The 25,198-nt window shown below is 38.8% G+C and overlaps 1 protein-coding gene across 1 annotated transcript; it reads right to left on the bottom strand.

Moving 5' to 3' along the window:
• Window positions 1–5,714: 5,714 nt before the first annotated feature.
• On the bottom strand, window positions 5,715–22,910 carry LOC119236819 (butyrophilin-like protein 8). Its single transcript, XM_037500777.1, has 9 exons — window positions 22,862–22,910; window positions 17,268–17,615; window positions 10,763–11,038; window positions 8,558–8,671; window positions 7,976–7,980; window positions 7,831–7,849; window positions 7,288–7,314; window positions 6,990–7,016; window positions 5,715–6,391 (listed from the first exon to the last, which is right to left on the bottom strand). The coding sequence occupies exons 1-9, from the start codon at window positions 22,908–22,910 to the stop codon at window positions 5,715–5,717; spliced, it is 1,542 nt and encodes a 513-aa protein (XP_037356674.1).
• Window positions 22,911–25,198: the final 2,288 nt, after the last annotated feature.

Here is a 25,198-nt window from a genome sequence, read left to right as displayed (position 1 = left end):
TCGTTGAATTAGTTTTTCTGTGGACTTTTTGGGGTTCTCTGTGTTCTGCAAATAGTGATAGTTTGACTTCTTCCTTGCCTATTTGGATCCCTTGTATGTCTTTCTCTTGTCTTATTGCTCTGGCTAGAACTTTCAGTACAATATTGAAAAACAGTGGTGAGAATGGACATCCTTGTCTTGTTCCAGATCTTAATGGAAATGCTTTCAGCTTTTCACCATTGAGAATGATTCTGGCTGTTGGCTTGTCATATATGGCTTTTATGATGTTGAGGTACTTTCCTTGTATCCTAAGAATTTCAAGGGCTTTTATCATGAATGGGTGTTGTACTTTGTTGAAAGCTTTCTCAGCATCTATTGATATTATCATATGTTTTTTATGTTTCTTTTTGTTGATGTGTTGGACGACGTTGATTGATTTTCGGATGTTGAACCATCCTTGTGTCCCTGGAATCCTACTTGGTCGTGGTGAATTATCTTGTGGATACATTGCTGGACTCTGATAGCTAAAATTTTACTGAGGATTTTTGCATCAGTGTTCATTAGCGAGATTGGCCTGTAGTTTTATTTTTTTGTGTTGTCCTTGTGCGGTTTTGGTATTAGTGTAATGATGGCTTCATAGAATGTGTTTGGTATTATCCCTTCCTTCTCAATTTTTTTGGAAGAGTTTGTGAAGGATAAACACTAGTTCGTTTCTGAATGTTTGGTAGAATTCATTTGTAAATCCATCAGGTCCTGGGCTTTTATTTTGGGAAGGTTTTTGATTACCATTTCAATTTCGCTGCTTGTAATTGGTTTGTTTATGTGTTCTATTTCTTCTTTATCTAGCTTTGGGTGATTGCAGAGTCGTAGGAATTTGTCCATCTCTTCTAGATTGTTGAACTTGTTTCCATATAACTGTTCATAGTAGTCTCTGATTATTCTTTTGATTTCTGCTGTGTCTGTTGTGATTTCTCCTCTTTCATTTGTGATCCTGTTTATTTGTGCTTTCTCCCATTTTTCCTTTTTAAGCCTGGCTAGGGGTTTGTCTATTTTATTTATTTTTTCAAAGAATAGGCTTTTGGTTTCATTGATCTTTTGGATTGTTTTTTTTTTGGTTTCGATTTCATTTATTTCTGCTTTGTTTTTTATTATTTCTTTTCTTCTGGTTTTAGGGTTTTTTTGTTGTTCTTTTTCTAGTTCTTTGAGCTTTGAGATTAGGCTGTTTCTTTGAGTTTTTTCTTGTTTCTTGATGTAAGCCTCTGCTATATATTTTCCTCTTATTACTGCTTTTGCTGCATCCCATATATTTAGGAAATTGGTGTCCTCTTGTCATTCAGCTCAAAGAATTTTTTAGTTTCTTCTTTGATCTCTTCATTCGTCCAGTGGTCTTCCAGTAGTGTGGGTTTCAATCTCCATGAGGTTGTAGACTTCCTTGCCTTCTTTTTATGGTTTATTTCTAGCTTGCTACCTTCATGGTCAGAGAAGATGTTTGGTATAATTTCGATCTTGGTGTATCTGTTGATGTTTGTCATATGTCCCAGTGTGTGATCAATCTTGGTGAATGATACGTGTGCACTTGAGAAAAATGTGTACTCAGATTTTTTTGGGTTTAGTGTTCTGTAGATGTCTGTTAAGCCCAAGTGCTCTAGATCCTTATTTAGAGCTTTAGTGTCTTTATTTTTTTTTGTCTCATTAATCTATCCATTGTTGATAGTGGTGTGTTGAAGTCTCTTACTACATACGTGTTTTCTCTGATGTCTGTTTTCAAAGATGATAATAGTTGTCTGATATATTTTGGTGCTCCTTCATTTGGTAAGTATATGTTAATGAGTGTTATTTCTTCTTGAAGTATTGTCCCCTTGATCATTATGTAGTGACTGTTGAGGTCTCTTTTTACCTTTTTGAGTTTGAAATCTGTTTTATCTGATATAATTATAGCTGTTCCTGCTTTCTTTTTTGGTCCATTTGCTTGTAGGATTGTTTTCCATCCTTTAACTTTTAGTCTATTTTAATCTTTTGTACTTAAATGTGTTTCCTGGAGACAGTAAGAGGTTGGGTTTTGTTTCTTAATCCAGGCTGCAACTTTGTGTCTTTTTATTGAAGAGTTTAGTCCATTTACATTTAGAGTTAATATTGATATGTTAGCATCTGTATTTGCTATTGTGTTTGTCTTTCCTCTGGTTTTATTTATTTATTCTTTTAATAATTTTTTTGGGTCTTCTTTCGTTGTTATTCATCCCTCTGTTGGTTATGGCTTTAGGATTCCTTATAGTATTCTTTTGGAGTGGGGGTTTAGTCGTAATGATATTCCAGAGTTTCTGTTTGTCTGGGAAGGTCCTTATTCTTTCTTTATAGAGGAAGGAAACCTTTGTGGGATAGAGTATTCTTGGTTGGCATTTTTTGTCTTGGAGCCTGTTGACTATGTCCCTCCACTCTCTCCTTGTCCGTAGTGTTTCTTCGGAGAAGTCTGATGTCAGTCTGATTGGTTTTCCTTTGAATGTTATCTGTTTCTTCCCTCTTGTCAGCTTCATTATTTTTCCTTGTCTTGGATTCTTGGGAGCTTTGCTATTATGTGTCTTGCTGTATTTTTCCTTTCGTCATGGAAGTTTGGTGTTCTTCTTGCTTCTTGTATGTGTATTTTCAGCTCCTTCATGTTTGGGAAGTTCTCTTCAATTATTTCCTTGAATATTTTCTCTGTTCCTACATCTCTCTCCTCTCTTTCTGGGATTCCTATAACTCTTATATTTCCTTTCCTCATGGAGTCATTAGTTCCTGAAGTCTTTTGTCAGTCTTTTTCATTCATACTTCTCTTTCCTTTTCTGTTTTGGTTCTTTTTATTTCTGTGTCTTCAAGAGTACTTATTTGTTCTTCCATTTCATCTATTCTGCTTTCATTGCTTTTCCCAGAATTGTTTTGGCCTCCATTAATTCTTGATCTCCTGCATTTTTTTTACTTCCCTCTTTAGGGACTCAATTTCATTCTTCTGATCGTTGATTATTTTCCCCTTATCATTGTTTTCCTTTATGACTTATCAGTTTTTTAATCATGGCAATTTTAAATTCTCTTTCTGGAATGCTCAGAAGTTCTTCCAAGTCACTGTCATTGCCATCTGGTGGGTGGTTTTCTTTTTGTGGTGTGTCTTTCTCCTGAGGATTTGCTAAGTTGCATGTAGTTTTTCTTCTCCCTGCTGCCTGTCTTCTAATTTGCTGTGTGCATTTGGACACTGTGCCGCTGGTACTGGCCGGCATCTTTTTGGTGTGCTTTTTGTGGGGTTTCAGAAACTGGTGGTCCAAACGAGTCAAATTCTCTTATGCCAGAAGTCTAGTGAGGCTGTGGTACTTTGAGTATGTTAATGGTCACTGTCACAGAATATTTTCTCCTTCTGTGTTTAATTACAAAGGTGTGTCTTGAAGCCCCACAAACTCCCCTGGAGGTGGGGCAGCTGGATTGCACTCTGGGTTCCAAAAAACTGGATCCCACTCTGGGCTCCAACTTCCTGCCAGGCGGGACCAGCCTTCAGCTCACCTCTGACTGTGCAGGGAACCTTCTCCCTCTGGCTCCGCAGGGAGCCTTCTGTCAGTTTCAAGCAGTCTTTATTGAAGAAAGTTCCCTGTTCTAAAATTGCAATGCACGTAAGCACTCCCCTACTTGCCCTGTCTGCCAGGGCCTTGGGTTCTGTTCCCCCTCTGGGCTCCTACTGCTGGCCAGAAGGGGCCTAGGGTGGGCGAACTTCCCAGCTCACCTCTGGCTCCGCAGGGAGCCTTCTGACAGTTTGAGGAAAGGTCCCTGTTCTAAAATGGCAATGCGGGTACACACTCCCCTGCGTGCCTGGTCTGCCCTGGCAGTGGGTGCCCTCTCCCCCTCTGGGGTGTAGATATCTTTTTGAGATACTGATTTTACTTATTTCAGATGTATATCCTAGAAATGGGATTATATATCTGAGATGAATGTAATATGAAATATATATTCAAATATTATTCACTCATTAAAAAAGGAAATGTCTCCACTTGCAACAACATGGATAAAGCTGGAATGCATTATGCTAACTGACGAGCCAGATGGAGGAAGAGATATAATGCACAGAATAAATCTTACTGTGGGATTCTTAAGTTGATTTTATAGAAACAGAGAGTAGAATGTGATTGTGAGAGGCTGAGGATGAGGAGATTAGGACATGTATGTCAAAGGGTAAAAACTTACAGTTTTAAGGTAGATAAATTCTGAGGGTCTAATGGAAGGCATGGTGACCATAGTTAATAACACTGCATTGATAACTTGAAATTTTTTAAAAGAAGAGATCGAAAACACTTACATTCAAAAAATGTAGCTATATGAAATGATAATGTGTTAATATACTTGACTGGTTTGGGGCTTTTTCCACTTTTGGCAATTAAAAATAAAGCTGCTGGGCCTCCCCTGGTCACTCAGGCAGTTGAGCGCAGTGCTATAAAGCTGTCCGCAGCCTCTGCAGCTCTGGTTCAATCCCAGCCGGCCAGAGAGGGTCCCACATGGGGCATCAGAGCTCTCCTGCCTAACCCACTGCTACCCTCAGCAGTGTATTTCATCAGTCTGCCTGTTCTGTTCCCTGCTCTGTCTCTGGTGAATCCTCTCACCCTCCCATGAATCTTGGCTTTTGTATGTATGGATAAATAAATAAATCTTTAAAAAAAACAAATAAAGCTGCTTTGAATATTCAAGTATTTCCTTTTCTATTGACAAATTCTTAGTGTAACAATAGGATCACATAGTATGTGACTGTTAAACATTTAAAATAACTGCCAAACTGTATTGCACAGTGATGGTCCAATGTTGCCTTCCTATAAATAATGAATGAGCATTTCAGTTTCACCACATCCTCACCAACACTGAGTTTGGTCAGTATTTTTAAAATTTTACCCACTTTAATTGGTGGTTAGGACATCTCATTGTTTTAATTTGCATTTTCTTAACATCTAATGATGTAGAGCATAGTTTCATGTGCTTATTAGTGATGAATATGACTTCTTTGCTGACAGATTTTTTTAATAATCAATAATGGATGCTGGATTTGTGAAGTTCTTTCTCTGCATCTATTGGGATGATTTGTTTTTCTCTTCAATTTTTTAATGTAGTGAATTACAGTAGTAGACATTGATTATACCAGCCTTGTAGTACTGGGATAAATTACCTGTGAAGTGATTTGTTATCCTTAGAATACAGAGTAGATTCAGTTTGTCACAATTTTATTTAGAACTTTTGCATCTAAGGTCTTGAGGGATATGGACCTGTAACTTTCCTTTTTGATTCTTATGTTTTTATTTTGGGATCAAGGCAAATAGGTTTTATAAAATGTTTAGCAAGGGAAGTATCCCTCTTCTTCAACTATTCTGACTATATTGATTTGGTACAGAGGAAATATACAAAACTATTCCATGAGTGATTTGTAATAGAGAAAAATGAATTATATAATAAATAAAGAGATCTTATTTGAGAAAATGTTTTAATATAAAACACATATTAGTAAACATTATTGCATTCTCAAGATGCAGTCTGATTCAAATTCATTGTCTCAGAAGCCTGCAATAGGACCCTCAGGGGGGAATCAATGTCTTAGCAGGTGAGGAACCTGGGGAATTGTGACTTTCAAAAAGTCATCTGAGTATGCAGAGTTGGTGGAAGTTCAATTCACTGTCAACCTCTTTCTTCCCCACCCTGACTCCCACATGACTGTCCAAATTCTGTTCATTTGGAAGCTGTTACTGGTGGCTGCCACAGGGCTCTGGTTTTTGAGAGAGGCCAGTGTCCTGGAGGGGAGTGTGTGATGTTTTCCCACTGAGTCCCACTCCTGAGAGGAGGGGCATTTTCACCTGTGAGGAGGGCTCTAGATTTTCTGTTTCTATCGGGGTGGGGTTCCTCTGAGGATGGGCTTTTTTTTGATGCCGGGATATTGGGCAGATGACTATGGGAGTCTTGTATTTCTCACCATATAGGATAAAAGGCTTCAATGAGCCTTCAAATTGATTTTTCAATGTACAAATAAGGGATCGATCATTTATATTGTAGAAGGAGATGGTCCCACCATCATAATCTAATAAAATCCCCACTCGTGTAGGAGGGAATCTGAGAGAGAGGATGATTCTGTGGGGATCAAATGTGAAATACTCATGTTCTGTCTCCAACCCAAGGACCCAGTAACCATTGTAGGGAGACAAAATTTCATTTACCCTCCTGTCCATATCCAGGCACACACCCAAACACCACATTTCATTGTGTCCTACTTCCACTTCCCAGTAATGTTTCCCTCCCTGGAAACTCTGAGGAGCAACCACAATCTTGGTATTAAATTTCTTCTTTAAGAAGGGATCCTTCTTCCTATAGATTTCAGAAGTGTAGATCTGGGGGCGAGCCATGTCCATGTTCAGAGTCACGTCCGCTGGGTGCGTTGTAGGAGAGAGAAAGCACAAGTTACTGGGGAGAGACCTGGGCTAGGTCCAGAGGTCACTGTAGACCAACTCAGGGTGTGGCCAGGGGAGGTCACAGAGGCAGAATTTCTCCACACACTGTGCCTTCAGCCCCTCTTCCATTTCAATGAAGCTAAGGGCTTCATCAATGCCCAGTAATGCCCAATTATGAAACCAACTTTTGTATATCACCCAAACCCTACTATTTTTCTACTAGTAAAATCCATTATTTGACTTTACAGGGCTTAATCATTCCCTCTGTCTCCTATATCCAGCTTCCTTCTCAATTCTGCCAAACTTCACTTCTTTCCCTTCAGTCCAGTTCCCTGGTCATTTACTAGTGCCCTCAATTCCCTGTAACTACCCCTACCTGACACTGCCCCAGCCCTCTTTTCTCCCACATTCAGAGTGGGTCTGGGGGAGTGGTTCCCTGGGATGGACTTAGGTGTCAGTGACTCATCATCTGTAGCCAGGTGGTTTTCAACGTCCTTCAGTTGTTCCATCTCTGTAGCTCTGCCTCCCATGCCCTCCCAAGGCTCTGTTTCACTCAAATTCCCCAGGTGTTGGTACCTTCATACTGTCGGGCCTTTCTCAATTCTGAAAAAAAGCAAAAGAGTAGGATGATCAGTGCTCAAATGGAGAGCAATGGAACAGAGAGGAAAAATACCAAGGGTGGCGCCCATTTTTGGTGTCCTAGACCCACCAGAAATTGATGAAAATGATGGCGTTCCCTACAAAATGCATAGCATCTGCAATAAATTACAAGTTTGCCTCTTCAGAGTCCCATAGGCCTCAGGTTTAAGAAATCATAAACTAGGGCCTTAGAAGTGACAAATAAATGGTTTGTGGGAGGAGCAACTTCTCTCACCTTCCACTCCATGCTTCCTTCTCGGATCTGAAAACAGACAACATAAGAGAGGCTCATATCATGTAACACATTCCCAAGGGAGAGAGGAAACCATTCTGGGTAACATTGTTACCTGGTTTATGTGCAGTTTCCCTAATACAAAAAGAAGACTATTTCATGTTTGATACAAACTTGGATAAAGGCACAAAGCAAAGCATCACAGCAGGTAGGAGGATGTGATTCCCCAAAGGGATCCATCACTCTGGGTCTATACCCCCAAAGAGATCTCATGAAGTCCATAGCTCCTCACTTTACTGAATGTCCCAATAGTCATAATTTGCAGGCAATTTTAGAAGGATCAGGATCCCAACAGCCATCTTAAAAATCCCCAAATGTCTGAGGATGAGTTAATAGATGGGAGGGCAAGTCAGCTGCCCTGGCTGGTTTCCCCATGCACCCTATCCAGCTTGGAAGCAAGACAACTCATAGATGACTCAACCCAGGGAACAGGAGGGACCCAGAAGCACCAGGATTGGAAGGCTCACAGCATGACAGGATACTGACCCAATTCTGCCTGGATATTCTTTGGAAAAAAACACACAATATCCAGAGGTTGACCCAGAGAAGTGTAGGTACAAATAGTTCTAGCTCCACTCAGGAGGGTGAGTTGTGGGTAAAGGTAGGGGTACCCTAGAACTGCTTTTTGAACCCAGTCTCAGCTCTTGTGCTGAGAATCTCTATCTGGGGTAAAATGAGAGATCAGAAACATTCACCCTGAAGAACGGGAAATGACACGTAGGACTCTCCGGAAGTAGAGATGGGGATCACCAGGGAGAAGGCAGCTGGGAGGGAGGTGGGACTGTGGAATGCATTCTCCAGAGCAATATTACTCCCAAGGAGGAGAAAATTCATTCTTGGGATAAGAAACTCTTATTGAAATGGAATATTATTTGATCATATTTTCTTCACTTTTATTTGCTCTGTTATTAAGTCTTTTCAACTACATTGAAACTTTCTTTACTGGGTTCTTGTTGGTGTTCTTAGAAATGTATGCCAGTCCTATAGGTACTGAAATAATTCTCCATCCCCATTTGTGGACCCTCTGTGAAGTAGAATGGGCCTGGTAGAAGGGACATTTTCCAAGGGAGCGACTTCAGGTCAACCTGGAGGAGGATGAGGACTGTGGTCCTTGTGGTCAAGGAACAAACCCAGGAGGAACAAACCCGGGTCCCTGACCCGGGCCATTCTAGATGCATGAATGAGCTAGGGCCCCATGCTTTATCTCACTTACTGTTGTATTTGTGGAAGAAAATGCTCAGACCAATGATAATACCATATAGAACAAGGAAGAGAACTCCCAGTGACTGAGACACCAAATTCCAGGGGAAGGGCTGGAAAAATGTCTCTGAAAAATAACCCACAGACCCTTTAGTTATTTCTGAATAGAAATATAGCTTGATTTAAGATATGTTTTTCTATAATTTCTCCTACATATTGTTTGAATGGAATTTTCTTCACACACCTCTATGTGTAATGTCACCTCTGGCACAGCACTTTCTGTTCAGGTGTGGATTATTTTCTGGTTCTCTGTTCTGTAACACTGTCTGTTTGTCTATCCCTGTGCCCATATTTTGACTGGCTTCATCATCGCTGCTCTGAGAAATGTCTTACATCATCAGAGGAAGCATTTCAGTTTCTTTTCTGTGTCTTGGCAATTCTTGGCCATTTACTCAGTCACATAAATTTTCAATCAAATTCTCTCGTTCCAAGAATACTCTGTTCAAATTTTCAATAGAATTATATTAAACACATAGGTAAATTATGGAATATATGGTACCTTTAAAATATTTCATCACATTACCTAAAAAATTACATCTCTCTCCTTGTAAGCTTCCACGAAGAACAAAGACATAAAGTGGCTTTCAGAAAATGTCATAGAATTGGCATCATTCAGACAACACTCTCTAAGCATGATATAATTCAGTTAAATGATGTTAATAGAAATAATTTAATATACATAGATGTTTGAAAGTTTTATTATAAACTTTTTATGAAATACCTGTTCTAATAAGGCCTTTTTTCCCTCAAAACTTTTTTTTCTTTTTGCTTTTCTTGACACTAATATGTTTGTTGTGGTGCTCTCTTGGTTAACATTTATCTGTTATGCTTTTGCTACTGAAAATTTTTCATATGTGTTACATTTTTTCCTCATGAATTTTAACACTGGAGTTCATTTTTTTTGAAAATTTATTTATTTATTTTTGCATCAGAAAACTGGGGTGTAGGTCAGAGGTGTGGGGGTGAGAGGATTCACCAGAGACAGAGTGGGGAACAGAACAGGCAGATTAACTGAAATAAATACACTGCTGAGGGGAGCAGTGGGGGAGTTGGACTCAGGCCATGGAAGTGATAGCCCCCTGAGACTTAATCCTTTGCCACCAGGGAGGACCCCTTGAGTTTAATTTTTTAAATTTATTTATATATATTTTACATCATTGTTCATTTTTAAACGTTTGCTCCCCCCTCCCCCAGGTGTAGTCCCCATATTATTTCCTCCACGAATGCACCTGTGCACCATCACCACAGTCCCCTGTGCTCCTCTCTCCCTCCCTCCGACCCCTCTTGCTTCCCCTCCCCTGTAGGATGTCTCTGGTTTATAACTGTCTGTTTGTTTTTGTTTTGTTTTGTTGTATTTTGTATTGTTATTATTTTTAATCCAATCTAACATTCTTTTAATTGGCAAGTCAAGTATGTTTATATTTATTGTGATTACTAACATACTTGGATTTACATTAATTATCTTACTATTTTAAAATCCTCCTGAAATTATCTTTAAAATTCTTCCTGAGGGGCACCTCCCTGGTAGCCTAGGGGTCAAGACCTAGCACTATCACCACTGTGGCCTGAGATCGATCCCCAATCAGGGACATGACCCACATATGACACAGCAGACCTCTCTCGTCTCACCTGCTACTCCCCTCAGCAGCGTATTTCAGTAGATCTGCCTGTTCTGCTCCCCATTCTATTTCTGGTGAATCCTCTCAACCCCTACTCCTCTGACCTACACCCCAGCCCTTCTATAAATAAATAAATCCTAAAAAAATAAAATTCTTCTTGAAATTCTCTTCCTGAAATTCTGTCTTATAGAGTAGTGTTTTATTATTTTCATTTATTATTAGAAAATAAGTCAGCATTTTTTTCGTGTTCCTAACATTATCTTCCCTAAATTTGCATATGTAGATTTTGGAGGCATGTGCCATGAAAATGATCATGTGTGAAAGAAACACCTAATTCACCACCTCTAGAATTATAAATAAACTTATGTCCAACAAATTAAATGTTTGTAATTTTATTTTTATAACTCATCAATATTTGGCTTTAAAAACTAATCATTAAAATTAGACAGTATCACATAATGACTCTGAAATAGATGCTTCTGTTCTTCCCCTGGATTACCTAAGCACCCACTTCCTTAGTTTCTTCTATCCCCACTCACCTCCTATCCATATTCTGGATTCCACCTTTTGACCCTGGTCAGTGAGCTGGATGCAGCATGATATACTCCCAGCATTTTCTTGGACTGTAAGAGAGGTCGCCACATCAAATAGGCCATGCATATCTTTGCTTACATTGGAGCTCGAGGGCAAATCGTGTCCCTGTGGACCTCTCCATACCAACGTGGGCTGAAGGAACCAACCCGAGGACTGACAGAACAGCTGGATGCCTCCATCAACATAGCCCACAATGGAAATGAGAGGAGTTGAGCCAGGTTCTGAGAAAACAGGAGAGAAGTGAATGCAAAGATTAACTACAAGGCTGTAGCTGTTTGAGCCAAATTCATGAAGCTTGAATACCTAACACCACCCCTCCTGCATTTGTCTCTTTTCCCTCCTCTCTTCCATACATATATACACTTACAACACTGAGAGAAGATTTTCCATGATCTTTGTTCAGTTAGCATGCATACTGATAAGGCTTAAGTATAATATGAAAAAGATTGTACTCCTTCTAATAAGGAACTTTTCAGGACCATAGTGGGGAATAAGGGAGAGAGATCTAAATTGCCAACTGTCAGAATAAATTGTCTAAATTAGCAATGACTCAAAATCAAAGTAGCAGTGAAATTTTAACCTTTATTATTGCAGCATATACACATGGTGACTCCTCCCTATTCCATTTTCCCCTCATGTAATGACATGCTAGCCTGGGAATAAATGTATCAATGCAGAAATAGGGACTGTGTCACTATTGGGGGGTGCCCTGAACAAACACCTCCAGCACCTTCATGGACTCTGCATTCAAAAGGACAGGGATGGGGAGCTGTAGAAAACTATAGGGTACTAAATCAGAGTGGGGAAAAGTATATTCAAGGTTTTCCTTCCTCTTTCTGATAAGAAGGTTTTGGCAGAGATGCCTGAGGATAACACTTCCCAAGGTTTTAGATAACAACTAGGAATGAAGGAACATGGGGTTAGAATATAAATATTCATGAGAACATTAATAGCCAGTGAGTCTGAGCCTTGACTACAATGAATTCATTCAGAGATCGCAAAGCACTGTCTATACACTAAGGCTGATGTGGGAGGGAGCTTTCCCCCATGCGGCCTATCAGTTAAAACCTTTGTAATTTCCTATGATTAAGCCTTAAAAATAACAGGAACCAGGCTCTCAGAACTCATTGCCAAAAGAGGATGCAACTATAAAAATTGTATTTCATTGTGAAAAATGCACCTAGGGAAGCATGGCCAACTGAGCACTGAAATGAGAGTGAGTAATGTCAGGAGAAGTCACACTTTCCTGGAGGTGATATTTGCATCCTGCTGTGTCAGATTAATGGGTGTTTTGCATGTGGGAGACTAGAGAGAGAAACATGCCAAACAGAGCTCAGCTTTATACCATGGTGAAAAAAACAGACAAGTCATGTTGTGTTTAAGGACCTATGCTGTGGACTGAATGGTTTTGTCCACCAAACATTAAATTGTTGAAACATTCACCTTTAATGTTATGGATTTTGGAGGTGGGACTTTGGTAAGTATTAGGCTAAGAAGGTGGAGTTCTCATGATGGCATTGTACTCTTATGGAAACTTCTTACCGTAAACAAAAAAGCAAAAAAAGACAACTGTCTATAAGACAGGAAGCAGGTTCTCATCAGGAAACAAATTGGCTAGTAGCTTGATATTGAACTTTCCCAATCTCCAGAACAATGAGAAATAAATTTTTGTTGTGTATCCACCCAGTCTGTGATATTTTTATTATAGCAGCTCTAGCTGACTGAGGCAACATATGAGCATTTAGCATTTCTAGACTGTGATGTGTGAGGAAGAATGGGTGTGAGGCTATGTACAACAGAGCGTCTCATCTGGGACACACTTTCTACTCAACAAGCAACACTAGAATATATCAGAAAATTGAATTGTCCATCAAGGTACAACTAGTCAAAGCATGCCAGGAAACTCAGAATTAGACTTAAACAACATGGTTATATACTAAAATAGAAATTTTAGATAGTGTTCACTTAATTATACAATAATAACCAAAACACCCAGATTGCAATTAAAAATTACTCATTGTACAAAGAATCAAGAATATATTATTTTATATGATAATAGACAATTTATTTAAGTCAACACTGAGATAAATATCTGAAAAAGACTTAAATAGTTGTCGGGAAAAGTACTTCAAGAAATGATTACAATTTATCTCAAATCAAATGAAAAATGGAATACCTCACTAAATCATAGAAATTGTTTTTTCAAAAGAATCGAGGCCTCCCTGGCTGTGAAGCTGTCCGCGGCCTCTGTAGTGCGGGTTTGATTCCCTGCCGGCCAGGGAGATTCCCACATAGTGAGGCAGACCTCTCCTGTCTCACCCACTGCTCCCCTCAGCAGTGCTTTTAATCCATCTGCCTGCTCTGCTCTCCACTCTGTCTCTGGTGAATCCTCTCACCCTCCTGTACCACTGGCCTGTACCCCAGCTCTTGTATAAATAAAATAAAATCTTAAAAAAAAATCGAGTAGAAATTATATAACTTAAAAATTAAATAACAAATAAGAAACTTATTGGATGTGTTCAACAGAGGGGTAGAGGTGACAGAAAATAGAACTTGGGGATAGAGAAATCAAATTTATCAAGTCTGAGCAACAGAAAGAACATAATTGTTTTTAAAAGGATATACCCCTCAAGGGCCTTCAGTTCTCTGACAAAAGTTGAAACATTTATATCATCAGAGTCCCAAAAAAGAAAGAAGAGAGATAGTGGGACTGAAAAAATGTTAGAAAAAATTATGGCAGATAAACTCCAATTTTGGTGGAAAGCAAAAATCAATAGTTTCAAGAAGCTGAGTGAATACCAAATTAAAAAAACAATAAAAGTTACATCTAGACATATGATAATTAAAATTCTGAAAACTAAAGTTATGGAAAATAACAGGAAAGCATCCAGAGAAAGAACAGGCATACTGCATATATAGGAACATCAATTAAAATGGCGGTAGATTTCTCCTCAGAAACACTGATGGCTAGAAAATAATGGCACAACATCTTTTAAGTGATAGAAGAACTGTCAAAAGAAAAATCTAACATCTGGCAAAACTATTCTTCCAAAATGAGGGAGAAATTAAGACATTCTCCAAAGAAGAAAAACTAGAGAATATGTTGCTAGCCAACATAACCTTATAGAATGTATATAGGAAATTCTTCACACAAAATTAATATTAAAGGAAGGGATTTTAAAGCATCAAGAAAGAAGTAAAATTAAAACAACAACAACAAAAACAAACCAGACTATCCATATGAGTTTTGAAAATTCATGTGATGGTTGAATCAAAATTTATAACACTATCAATGAGGTGCTCAAGGCAATATTATTTCAAAAGTAGGAAGACCCAAGTAAGGTTTGTCTTAAAGTGATGAAATGTTGGTAGCAGTAAATGTGATAAAATATTTATTTATATTGTTATAACCAAAATAACTGCTGAGAAAACTATACAAAATGATGTGCTCAAAAAACCATGAATTAGTCAACATGTTGTCTTAAAAACAAAGTTCTAGTAAGTCACAGAATCAAAAAGAGAAAAAAGTGAAGGAGAATTAAAGGAAACAAGCAGAAATAAATGGCATATGAAGTCATAAATCTCCACAACTACTTAAATGTTAATGATCTAAATAAGTCAACCAAACCAATTAAACCTTGGGATTTGGCCGAATAGGTTAGAAAAGAATTGACCCAACTATAAAAAAGTCATATCAAATACAATGACAGGAGTAAAAGTAAAAGGATGAAAAAATATATACTATTGTGATCACCTTCCAGTAGTGGGAGGAGAACCCCACCATGCCCACCCAAAATTTGAATCAGATGTCAAGACCAATAACATCACACATGCACCAAAATGTATGATAAAATTTGTTACTTACCAAACTCATTTGGTAAGGGAAGAGACACTCTTTCTAGGGAAGAGACACTCTTGGTTTTTACTGTGGCTAGTGGAGCAGACTGACAGAATTTTCTTTACATGGGATAAGTTTTCCATGATTTTAACTGCTCACTCTAATCAACAATATACATATACTCTAATCTCCAAATATACATATACATTGGAATATTTTCAGCCATAAGATAAAAAGAAATCCTGCCACTTGTGACAAAATGGATGGACCTTCAGGATATTACGCTAAGTGAGTGAGATAAGTTAGACAGAGAAAGACAAATCCTGAGTGCTATCACTTACATGTAGAATCTAAAAAAGTCAAAACAATCAGAGTGAAATGGTGCTGACCAGGGGCTGGAGTGGGGAAATTGTCAGATTGTTGTTTAAGGGTACAAACTGGCAATTAGTAGATAAAATACTTAATGCATAGTTATGATAGAAAATGATATTCTAGTATAAACCTCAGAGTTGCAAGAAATTAAATCTTAATTTTCTACCACAAATGAAAAATGACTATTTTCAACGTGATAAGGTGTTAGCTAATGCTATAGCAGTAATCATATTACAGTATATAAAAGTATGAAATTGTGTTTTACATCTTAAATGTACAGAACTTCATTTGTCAACTATATTTTGATATAATTCTTAATTAAAAATCAAGTTACCTAATTTAAAAATTACAAAATACCTGGATAGTTTGCCAAAGAATATTTATAGATATCAAGAAAGCATAAGGCATGGTAACTAGGGCACTGTAAATTAAAGCATAACTAAACTCCCTCACAATGACAACACAAAATGCTGTTTAAAATGTGGTACAGCATGCTGGTGGGAGTGCAAACTGGTCCAACCACTATGGAAAGCTGTGTGGAGATTTCTCAACCTACTAAAGATAGAGCTTCCATATGATCCAGCAATTCCACTCCTAGGTATTTACCCAAAGGACACAGAAACATTAATTCCAAAGAGCAACTGCACCCCTATGTTTATAGCAGCACTATTTACAATAGCTAAGCTTTGGAAACAACCCAAATGCCCAAAAATAGATGACTGGATCAAGAAGATGTGGTACATATACACAATGGAATATTACTCAGCATTCAAAAAAGATAAACACATGCAATTTGCAGCAACATGGATGGAGCTGGAAGGGATCATGATCAGCATAATAAGCCAGAAAGAAAAAGGAAAATACAGGATGGTCTCACTCATAGCAGGAATCTGGAAACCCTAAATAAGGGACCAGGAAAAAGAATAACTCTAAGAAAGAAAAAATCAAAATCAACAAACAACGATGAACCAGAGACACTTTGGTGGGGGGTGGCAGGGAAAGGTCTAAATAAGGGGGTTGCAATTGTATGGAGAATATAAAAATAAAATAAAATAAATGTGGTAGAGCAGAATCTTTCATTTTTTGCTCATGGGAATTGAAAATAGTACTACCACTTTGGAAGAATGTCTAGCAGCTTCTTCCAAAACTATACATACTCTTAACATGCTATGAAGCAATTCCACTAGTTTTTATTTATCAAAATGAGTTGAAATTTACATACACACAAAATCTTGCATAATAATGTTTATAGTAATTTCATCATACTTGCCAAATCAAGGCGTCTTCCAATGGACAAATGGATAAATAAAATTAAACATACCCATACAATGCAAATTATTTAGTTATAAAAATAGTTATCAAGTCATAAAAAGATATAGATAAACCTTGAATGCTTATTAGAATGTGAAATAAATCAATCTGAAAAAGCTATATGCTGTAATATTCCAAGTATATGGCAATTCTGGGAAAGACAAAAACTGAAGTAAAAGATCAGTGTTTGTCTGGGGTTCATCTGGGAGGGATGGCTAGCTAAATTCTTTTTTTATAAACCCACTGTCCATCTCCCCAAATATTGACTAAAATCATTCTTAACACGTTCTTAGCATATGATCCAGAAATTCCACTAATGGACATTTATTTAGATAAATGGAAACCTAACATGTATACAAAGACCTGTACGTGAATGTTTATGGACATCTTATTTGTATAAGTAAAAGTGGAAACAATACACGCATCCATCAGTAGGTGAATAGCTGGTAATCCAGGCACATATACACCATGGTGTACTGCACAGGAGTAAGAAGTAATGAACTATTGGTATAGGCAGCTCAAGGGCACAGTGTTGAATGGAAGAGCCCATCTGAAAAGGTTACATACTGTATAATTCTATATGAATAACACTGAAGAAATGACAAAATTGCAGAAATGGCAAAGAGTTTAGTGGTTGAGTGGATTGGGAAAGTGGTTGATAAAGAGACTTGTGAGACTATAAAGAGATACAGTAAACTTTGTGGGGCTGGGCCAGATCTATAACTTGATGTCATGGTGGTTGCGTAAATCTACACATATGATGAAATAACTTAGAATTATACACATAGAACAAATAGTGTAGTAGGTTGTCTTCTAACTAAATTGTCTAAGATATTTTTTTTAAACTCCCTTTTCAAGAAACACTTCAAAAATTCCTGATGGTTCTACAAGACAACGAAGACATGGGTTCTCTGAAATCGGTGACTGACCTGACACCTGCAGGTCCCAGAAGGCCTCCTGCTCGAAACTCTGGGAACTGAAGAAACATCCATAGAGACCAGAGTCTGAGAGAGTGACCTTCTCCAGCCTCAGGGAGACATGCCCCTCTACCATGGAGTCCTTCAGCAACTCCGTTCTCCCTTGATAGTCTGGAATCTGCATCTTGACTTGGTCTTTCCCATTCCTGTAGAGGTGGACCACAGAGGAGACTTGATCCCTGAAGAAGCGCACTTCCATGGCCTCTGCACTTGTCTCAGGAGCCAGGGAGCAGGAGAACACTGCGTCCTCCCCCACCAAGACCTGGACCATCTTGTCTGGCCCAATCACCTGCCACTGGCCTGTGGGAGGAAACAGCAGATAACTAGCAGATAACTGAGCAAATCCCTCCCAGTGTCCACTCAGGGCCAGAGTGGCCTGGGGATGTGCTTGGCAGTGGGTGGAGCTTTCATTACACTCTCCTTCTAACCCCAGGGCCTTGCACAGTTCACATCAGTTATTTCATTCAGTCCTCACAAACATCCTCGTGGTGTGTGTTATTAATATTCCCATTTCCAGGATGAAAAGACAATGTCTCAAAGAGACTAAATAAACTAATTAGTGGCGTGAAAGACCCTGTATAAATGCAGATCCTCTTATTAGCATTCCAGTAATTTTCCTGCTATAAATCACATCATTTTTTCACGATTAAATTTCTTTTAGAGAGACCAAAAACTTTGGAAAATCACTCCCTTCAATTTTTATGCACACACCCCTTTAATTGTGAACAACTCTATAAATTCACATATATTCGTAAGTGGTATGTACAGACACATGGAGGAACTGATGTGTAACCTGAGCAAAGCATATCATAGGCAAGTTTTCAAATAAGTGGATATTTTTATTTTAAAATCAATTATTTCTTATTTTATTTTATTTTAAATTATTTAAAGATTTATTTATTTATACAAGCACTGGGGTACAGGCCAGATGTGCAGGAGGGTGAGAGAATCCACCAGAGACAGAACTGGGAACAGAACAGACAGAAGGCCCAAAATACACTGCTGAGGGGAGCAGCGGGCGCTACAGGAGAGGTCTGCCACGCCAATTAGGCATCTCCCTGGGCGGCCGGGAATAAAACCGTCGCTGTGGAGGCTGCGGAAAGCTTTGCAGTTTTGCACCCAACCCACTACGCCACCAGGGAGGCCCTATTTCTTATTTTAAATGTTTCATAAATCATTCTGAAATGTATTTCACTCATGCATTTTGAAGGAGAGTCCTCAGAAACAAAATGGGGATCAGGATTTCTGTTCAGCTGCAACCTAGCCCAGCAGACATTGAGACCTGTGACCTTCTCTCTCACCTCGGAGCCCTCCAGCAGTGAGATAGGCCCACCCATGTCGAGTTCCAGCTCCACCTAGAAGCCTGGCCTCTGCCTCCCTGTTGAGGGCTTCCTCTGTTCTTAAGAAGCTGCTCAGCAGGGGTTCAGGGAGACCAAGAAAAACTGAGGATATAATATTCCTTGGGGCAACAGCCGATATCATTCTCAATGGTGAAAAGCTGAAAGCATTCCCATTAAGACCTGGAACAAGACAAGGATGTCCACTCTCACCACTGCTTTTCAACATAATACTGGAAGTCCTAGCCAGAGCAATAAGACAAGAGAAAGACATTCAAGGAATCCAAATAGGCAAGGAAGAAGTCAAACTATCACTATTTGCAGACGATATGATAATATACATAGAGAAACCCAAAAACTCCACAGAAAAACTAATTCAACTAATCAATCAGTTTAGTCAAGTGGCAGGATACAAAATCAACATGCAAAAATCAGCAGCCTTCCTATACTCAAACAATAAATCTGAAGAAGAAGAATCAAGAAAACCATTCCTTTTATTATTGAAACAAAAAAAATCAAATACTTGGGAATAAACCTAACAAAAGTAGTAAAGGACCTATACAAAGAAAACTATAAAACACTGTTAAAAGAAATAGAAGTAGACACAAAGAAATGGAAAGACATCCCCTGCTCATGGATTGGAAGAATTAACATTATCAAAATGGCCATCCTACCAAAAGCAATCTACAGATTCAATGCTATTCCAATTAAAATATCAATGTCATTCTTCAAAGAAATAGGAAAAATATTGAAGAAATTCATATGGAGCAACCAAAAACCCCGAATAGCCAAAATCCTCCTGAAAAAAAAAAAGAAGGGAATGGAGGCATCACTTGCCCAGATTTCAAACTATACTACAAAGCCATAATAGTCAAAACTGCATGGTATTGGAACCAGAACAGACACGCAAACCAATGGAACCAAACAGAAAACCCAGAAATAAACCCACAGATCTATGGTCAAGTAATCTTTGACAAAGGAGGAAAGAATATGCACTGGAGCAAAGAAAGTTTGTTCAATAAATGGTGCTGGGAAAACTGGGTCACTAGATGCAAAAGAATGAAGCTTGACTACTACGTCACACCATGCACAAAAACCAACTCAAAATGGATTAAAGAACCAGACATAAGATCTGAAACCATAAAATATGTAGAAGGATATATAGGCAAAACACTACATGACATGCACCTCAAAGATACCTTTACAGATGCATCACCCAAAGCAGTGATAGTGAAGGCAAAGTTAAAAAGCGGGGACTACATCAAACTAAAGACCGTCTGCACAGCAGAAGAGACAAGAACTAAAACAAAGTGAAACCCCTCCAACTGGGAGAACATTTTTTCACCCAACACTAATGATAAAGGACTGATCACAAAAATCTATAAAGAGCTGATGAGACTCAACAAAAAGAAAGTTAATAATCCAGTCAGAAAATGGGCAGAAGAGCTAAAAAGAAACTTCTCCAAAAAGGAAATACAAATGGCCACCAGGCATGTGAAAACATGTTCAACGTCTCTTGCAATCAGGGAAATGCAAATCAAAACTACTATGAGATACCATCTTACACCAGTGAGAATGGCACATATTGAAAAAACTAGCAACAACAACTGTTGGCAACGATTTGGAGAGAAAGGAACTCTCCTGCACTGCTGGTGGGAGTGCAAACTGGTCCAACCATTGTGGAGAGCTGTGTGGAGATTCCTCAACCTACTAAAGATAGAGCTTCCATATGATCCAGCAATTCCACTCCTAGGTATTTACCCAAAGGACACAGAAACATTAATTCCAAAGAGCAACTGCACCCCTATGTTTATAGCAGCACTATTTACAATATCTAAGCTTTGGAACAACCCAAATGCCCAAGAATAGATGACAGGATCAAGAAGATGTGGTACATATACATGATGGAATATTACTCAGCATTCAAAAAAGATAAACACTTGCAATTTGCAGCAACATGGATGGAGATGGAAGGGATCATGCTCAGCAAAATAAGCCAGAAAGAAAAAGAAAAATACCGGATGGTCTCACTCATAACAGGAATCTAGAAAACCTAAATAAGGGACCAGGAAAAAGAATAACTATAAGAAAGAAAAAATCAAAATCCACAAACAACTATGAACCAGAGACACACTTTGGCGGGGGTGCGGGGAAAGGAGGAATTGGGGTCAAAATCAGGGGGTTGCAATTGTATGGGGAATATAAAAATAAAAAAGAAAATAAACAAAAAATAATAATAATATTCCTTGGGGCATATCTCACCAGTGGGGGCAGGAGACAGTGGATGCTGGGCAGATTTTTTTTAATATTATTTTTTATTCAGGTAATGTTGCACACCTGTGTTCTTGTAGCACTATTTACAATAGTCAAGCTGTGAAAGCAACCGAAGTGTCCAATAACAGATGAGTAGATTAAAAAGATGTGGTACATATACACAAGGGGATACTACCCAGCTCTGAAAAAAGATGAAATTGTGCCACTCACAAAAACATGAATGGAACTGGAAGGGATTATACTAAGCGAAATAATTAAGAAGGAAAATGACCGATAATGAAGGATTTTATTTATATGTGGAATATAAAGAAAGAAAACAAGGAAACAGACAAGACTAAATCAAAGCAAACCCTAGAAATCTGACTGTAGAATTGAGACTACTGGAAGGAGAAGGCAGGGGTAGCAGCAAAGAGGAGAGGGGACCCAGTGCACTATGGTGGAGGGCTAGAGGTGTTCTGGTGGTGGGTGTAGTGTGGTATCATAAACCTGAGGGGTGCGAACCTGTACCTCTATGTCATATGCAGTATTGTTGGGAAGAGTTTAGCTGTAATCTGCATGGCTCTTCAGGAAGTCCCAGTGGAACTGAGTCCCAGTTTCAAATGGCAGTGACTTGCTCACTACCTCTATGACTTGCCCCATTCATATTTTACTCCCCCTGCTCCCTCACTTTTGTTCTTCTAAACAAACCACCTGTATACAACCCTATCCCTGCTCTGTGCTGGGGACCAGTCTGGTTCAGCTTGGCGGCCAGCAGTGCAGCTTCCGGGGTGTGGAATGTGTTCTGTAGTGTCTGTTCCTATGACCAGCACTTGCTGCTGTCATTTTCCTCACCTGCAGCAACTCTTTCTACTTTTACTCTTCTTTCCTGAAGAATCAGAGAAAAGTGCCTGTTGTAAACATGTACTTTGTGCTAGTGGAGCTCCGTGCTATGTGCACTTCTCACAACAGCACTGTCATTCATGTGACATCATCTTATTGTTGTGATGAGCAAACTGACACCCAGTGGAGTCAGACGACACACACTTTCTAAGCAGAGGAAATGGGAGTTTTAAAAAGTAATCTGTATGCCTATAAAGACATTTCCATAACATGCTACTGCCTCTTCTGGAAACAGGGCGGTCAGAAAAATGCATTGTAAGTTGGATGAAAATTAACATCATGAGCGACTCTCTTATGAGTAAGACTCATGGATTTTGTTGTAGAAAATGGAGCATGTTTTGAGTGCCTCTATTTCCTTTTTCAGCTAAGCAGATATAGGTAGCCATGTGGCAAGTCTGAATTTGATCAGGCAAGTGGTGATCACAGTTCTTTTTTACAGCTCTGACTCCTTGAACCTCTAACTTGTATCTTCCTATGGGATTTTACTGAATTACTCAATATCCTACATAAGAGATGTTCAATGGTCATTGAAATGAGGAAAAAAAGTGTTTTTCTCCACAGAATATGCCAGGTTCCAAGTTATTCCTAACTAATGATCTGGACAACTCCCCTACCCCAGGTCACCTGTCAAGGATGTTTCCTCCTCAGTGTGTCATCAGCTGGGCACATTGTTTTTTCCTCAAATGTCCTAAGTGATGTATCCTTCCACCTGGCACCCAAATCAGAAACCTTGGTGCTTCAATCCAAACCTCCCCTACCTAAAGGACAAACATTTGATTTATTTATGTTAACACCCTTGGTGTGTGCCCTCTTCATCACCGCGGCCTTTCTTCAGTGTTCTCTCCTGTCTTTCTATTATCATCGTTTCCACAGTGCCTGAACACTGCACACTGCCCCCGCCCCACACCCATGGCACAGAGTTAGCAGGTGCAAGAAGAAGCAGGGGGAATCCAAATACCACAGATTCCCCATCCCACCATGCTGTGGCCATTGTAGGTCAAGACCTAAAACTGTCCATCTGCAAGAAAAGGGACACATCCAGCCTTGATGGCTTACCTGAACCCAGTTTGAGGAGACTGAGAACCAAAGTGAGTATGAGGGCCATGCTTGTCCTTCAGGTCGATCTCGAGCAGGGGAACAGGTGACAGCAGGGACATGTGGGTAGATTAATTAGAAGGAAGAGAATTCAGCTGAGCCACCCCAGGTGCCACCATCATGGAGAGTCTCAGTGTGAACTGATGGAAACTGCGATTTTTCTGATAGTCTCTTAACACACGCATGACTATGTGTTAGGAGAATGGGGCCCTAGACTTTGAACACAGCCTTTATTGACAGACCATAAACATATATCTTATAACAAGAAAGTAATGATAGGGAAAGGGTGGGGCACTGAACTAGGGCTTTCTCTTGGGTCAAAGGTGTGTTCTGGCTCAGTGACACAGGTCAGGGCATTTTTCAGTCCCAAACTGATAGCAGAGCTGTGTAAGGAGTGAGGATTTAGTTCCCAAAGCAAAATCATCCCAGCACAAGGCCGTGGGTTGTCCAGGCACACATGCAATGTCTAGAAGGAGTAACCAAGAGAGAAATAAATCCCTAAGTGCTTGGCAGTCTAAATTAATCCTGCCTGCCCATCCCTTTCTTAAGTTTGAAGGTAGAACTCAGATCATGAAACAAGGTACAATAACTTTCAAGACAAGGCCTGAATCTTCAAGGAGCCAAGGCAAAGGGAAAAGTACCAGGACAGATTGGGCAGGTTGGGGGTGGGGTGAGGAGGTAAAGTGCATTCATTTATACACTAAATCAGGGTCCCCCCGATGTTAGATTGTACAATCTTTCAAGCATGTGGAAAATCAAAAAATGATCTCCTATTGGATTATAAAGCAAGTTTCTACAGATACCATGACAAGAAAATATATTTTTAACAATAATGCAATTAATATTAAATATCAATTTAAAAGTTTAGAGACTTAGAAATTGGTAACAACAAGTTTTAAATGACTCATGGATCCAAAAGGATTGCAATAAAAGTTAGAAAATATTTAGAATGCAACATGAAAGAAAATACTACATTTAAGCTAAAATCCAACACAGTAGTAGCATTATATCATGGCAAGAATGTGGAGCACCCCAGGTCTCACAGCACAGCTATACTGGAAGATAGTTTACATGTTTCTTACAAAAATAAACATAATCTTTCCATACTATGCAGCAAATGAACTCCATGGTATTTTTATCCAGATGTGTTGATATCTTAAGTTCACATGAAAACATGTACATGAATGTTTATCTTGGAGGTAGCCAAGATATCACCCATCTAATGAATGGATAAGTAAACTGTAGGACGGTAATACAATAGGCTATTATTCAGTGTAAAAGGAGGTCTTATCAAGTCACAAAAAGGCTTAGAGGACCCTAAATAAATATTGGTAAATGAGTGGAGCCAGTTTGAAAAAACTATATACTGTCTGATTCCATCATATGAATTTATGGAAAAAAGAAAACTAAGAAGACAGTAAAAAAAAAAAATCTTTTTTTCTAGGGTTTGGAAGAGATAGGGAGAGAGAGGGATGAATAAATAGAATAAGGATATTTTTAGTATTCTTTATGCTACTATAATGATAGCTACATGCACTTATGCCTCTGTCAAAAACCCATAAAATCTACCATACATCACACCGAGAGTAAGACCTAATGTAAACCATAGACTTTGCATGATGCTTACTGTCAATTGTATCTGATGATACAGCTGTGTCATCAGTGTGGCAAATGTACCACTCTGGTGAGGGCTGGTGATGGCAGAGGCTGAGTCCTGTGTGTATACTCTGGGGGTTGAGAGAGTTATATGGAAACTACTTTATAATCAGTTTTGTTATAAACCTAAAACTACTTTGCTTATTTTTTCAATATAATGTAAATTTTATACGTGGGTATATGGACAGATAAGGTATGATCATTTATTGAAATATCCAGTGCTGATTATGTGGAGACAATGGGTTTTAAGTCATTTAAAATTTTTTTTGAATTAATTTTTTTACATCATTGTTCATTTTTGTACAATGTTTGATTTCTCTCCTCAGGTGTAGTCCCCATAAAATTCCCACCACCACATCACCTGTGAACTGTCACCATCGTCCCTTATGCTCTTCCCTCCCCTAATTTAAACCCTCATTCTACCCCTCCCCTGCTATATGACTCAGATTTATAGTTTGCCTGCTAGTTTTGTCTAAAACTTCTTTAAAAATAGTCTATTTTTAAGTGAAGATGGCACCCAAAGGATGTGGTTTAGGAAATGACATCACTAAGACCAACTATAACTTTTTTATTTTATTTTATTTTTAAACAATATTTGCTTCCCTCCACCCCCTCAGATTGAGTCCCCATAGAATTTCCTTC

This window comes from Talpa occidentalis, unplaced genomic scaffold (assembly GCF_014898055.3).
Source record: "Talpa occidentalis isolate TD23 unplaced genomic scaffold, MPIMG_talOcc4v2.1 talOcc4.9, whole genome shotgun sequence".
Taxonomy (NCBI): domain Eukaryota; kingdom Metazoa; phylum Chordata; class Mammalia; order Eulipotyphla; family Talpidae; genus Talpa; species Talpa occidentalis.
The sequence above is the reverse complement of the archived record's forward strand: the minus strand, read 5'-3'. Positions and strand labels throughout refer to the sequence as shown.

Coding starts and splice junctions, on each gene's coding strand:
- LOC119236819 (XM_037500777.1), bottom strand. CDS start 22,910: ATGGCCCTCATACTCACTTTGGTTCTCAGTCTCCTCAAACTGGGTTCA. Junction 17,616..22,861: donor TCTCCTCAAACTGGGTTCAG/GTAAGCCATCAA, acceptor TTCCTCCCACAG/GCCAGTGGCAGGTGATTGGG. Junction 11,039..17,267: donor CTGGGACCTGCAGGTGTCAG/GTCAGTCACCGA, acceptor CTGTTTTCTCAG/AACCTGGCTCAACTCCTCTC.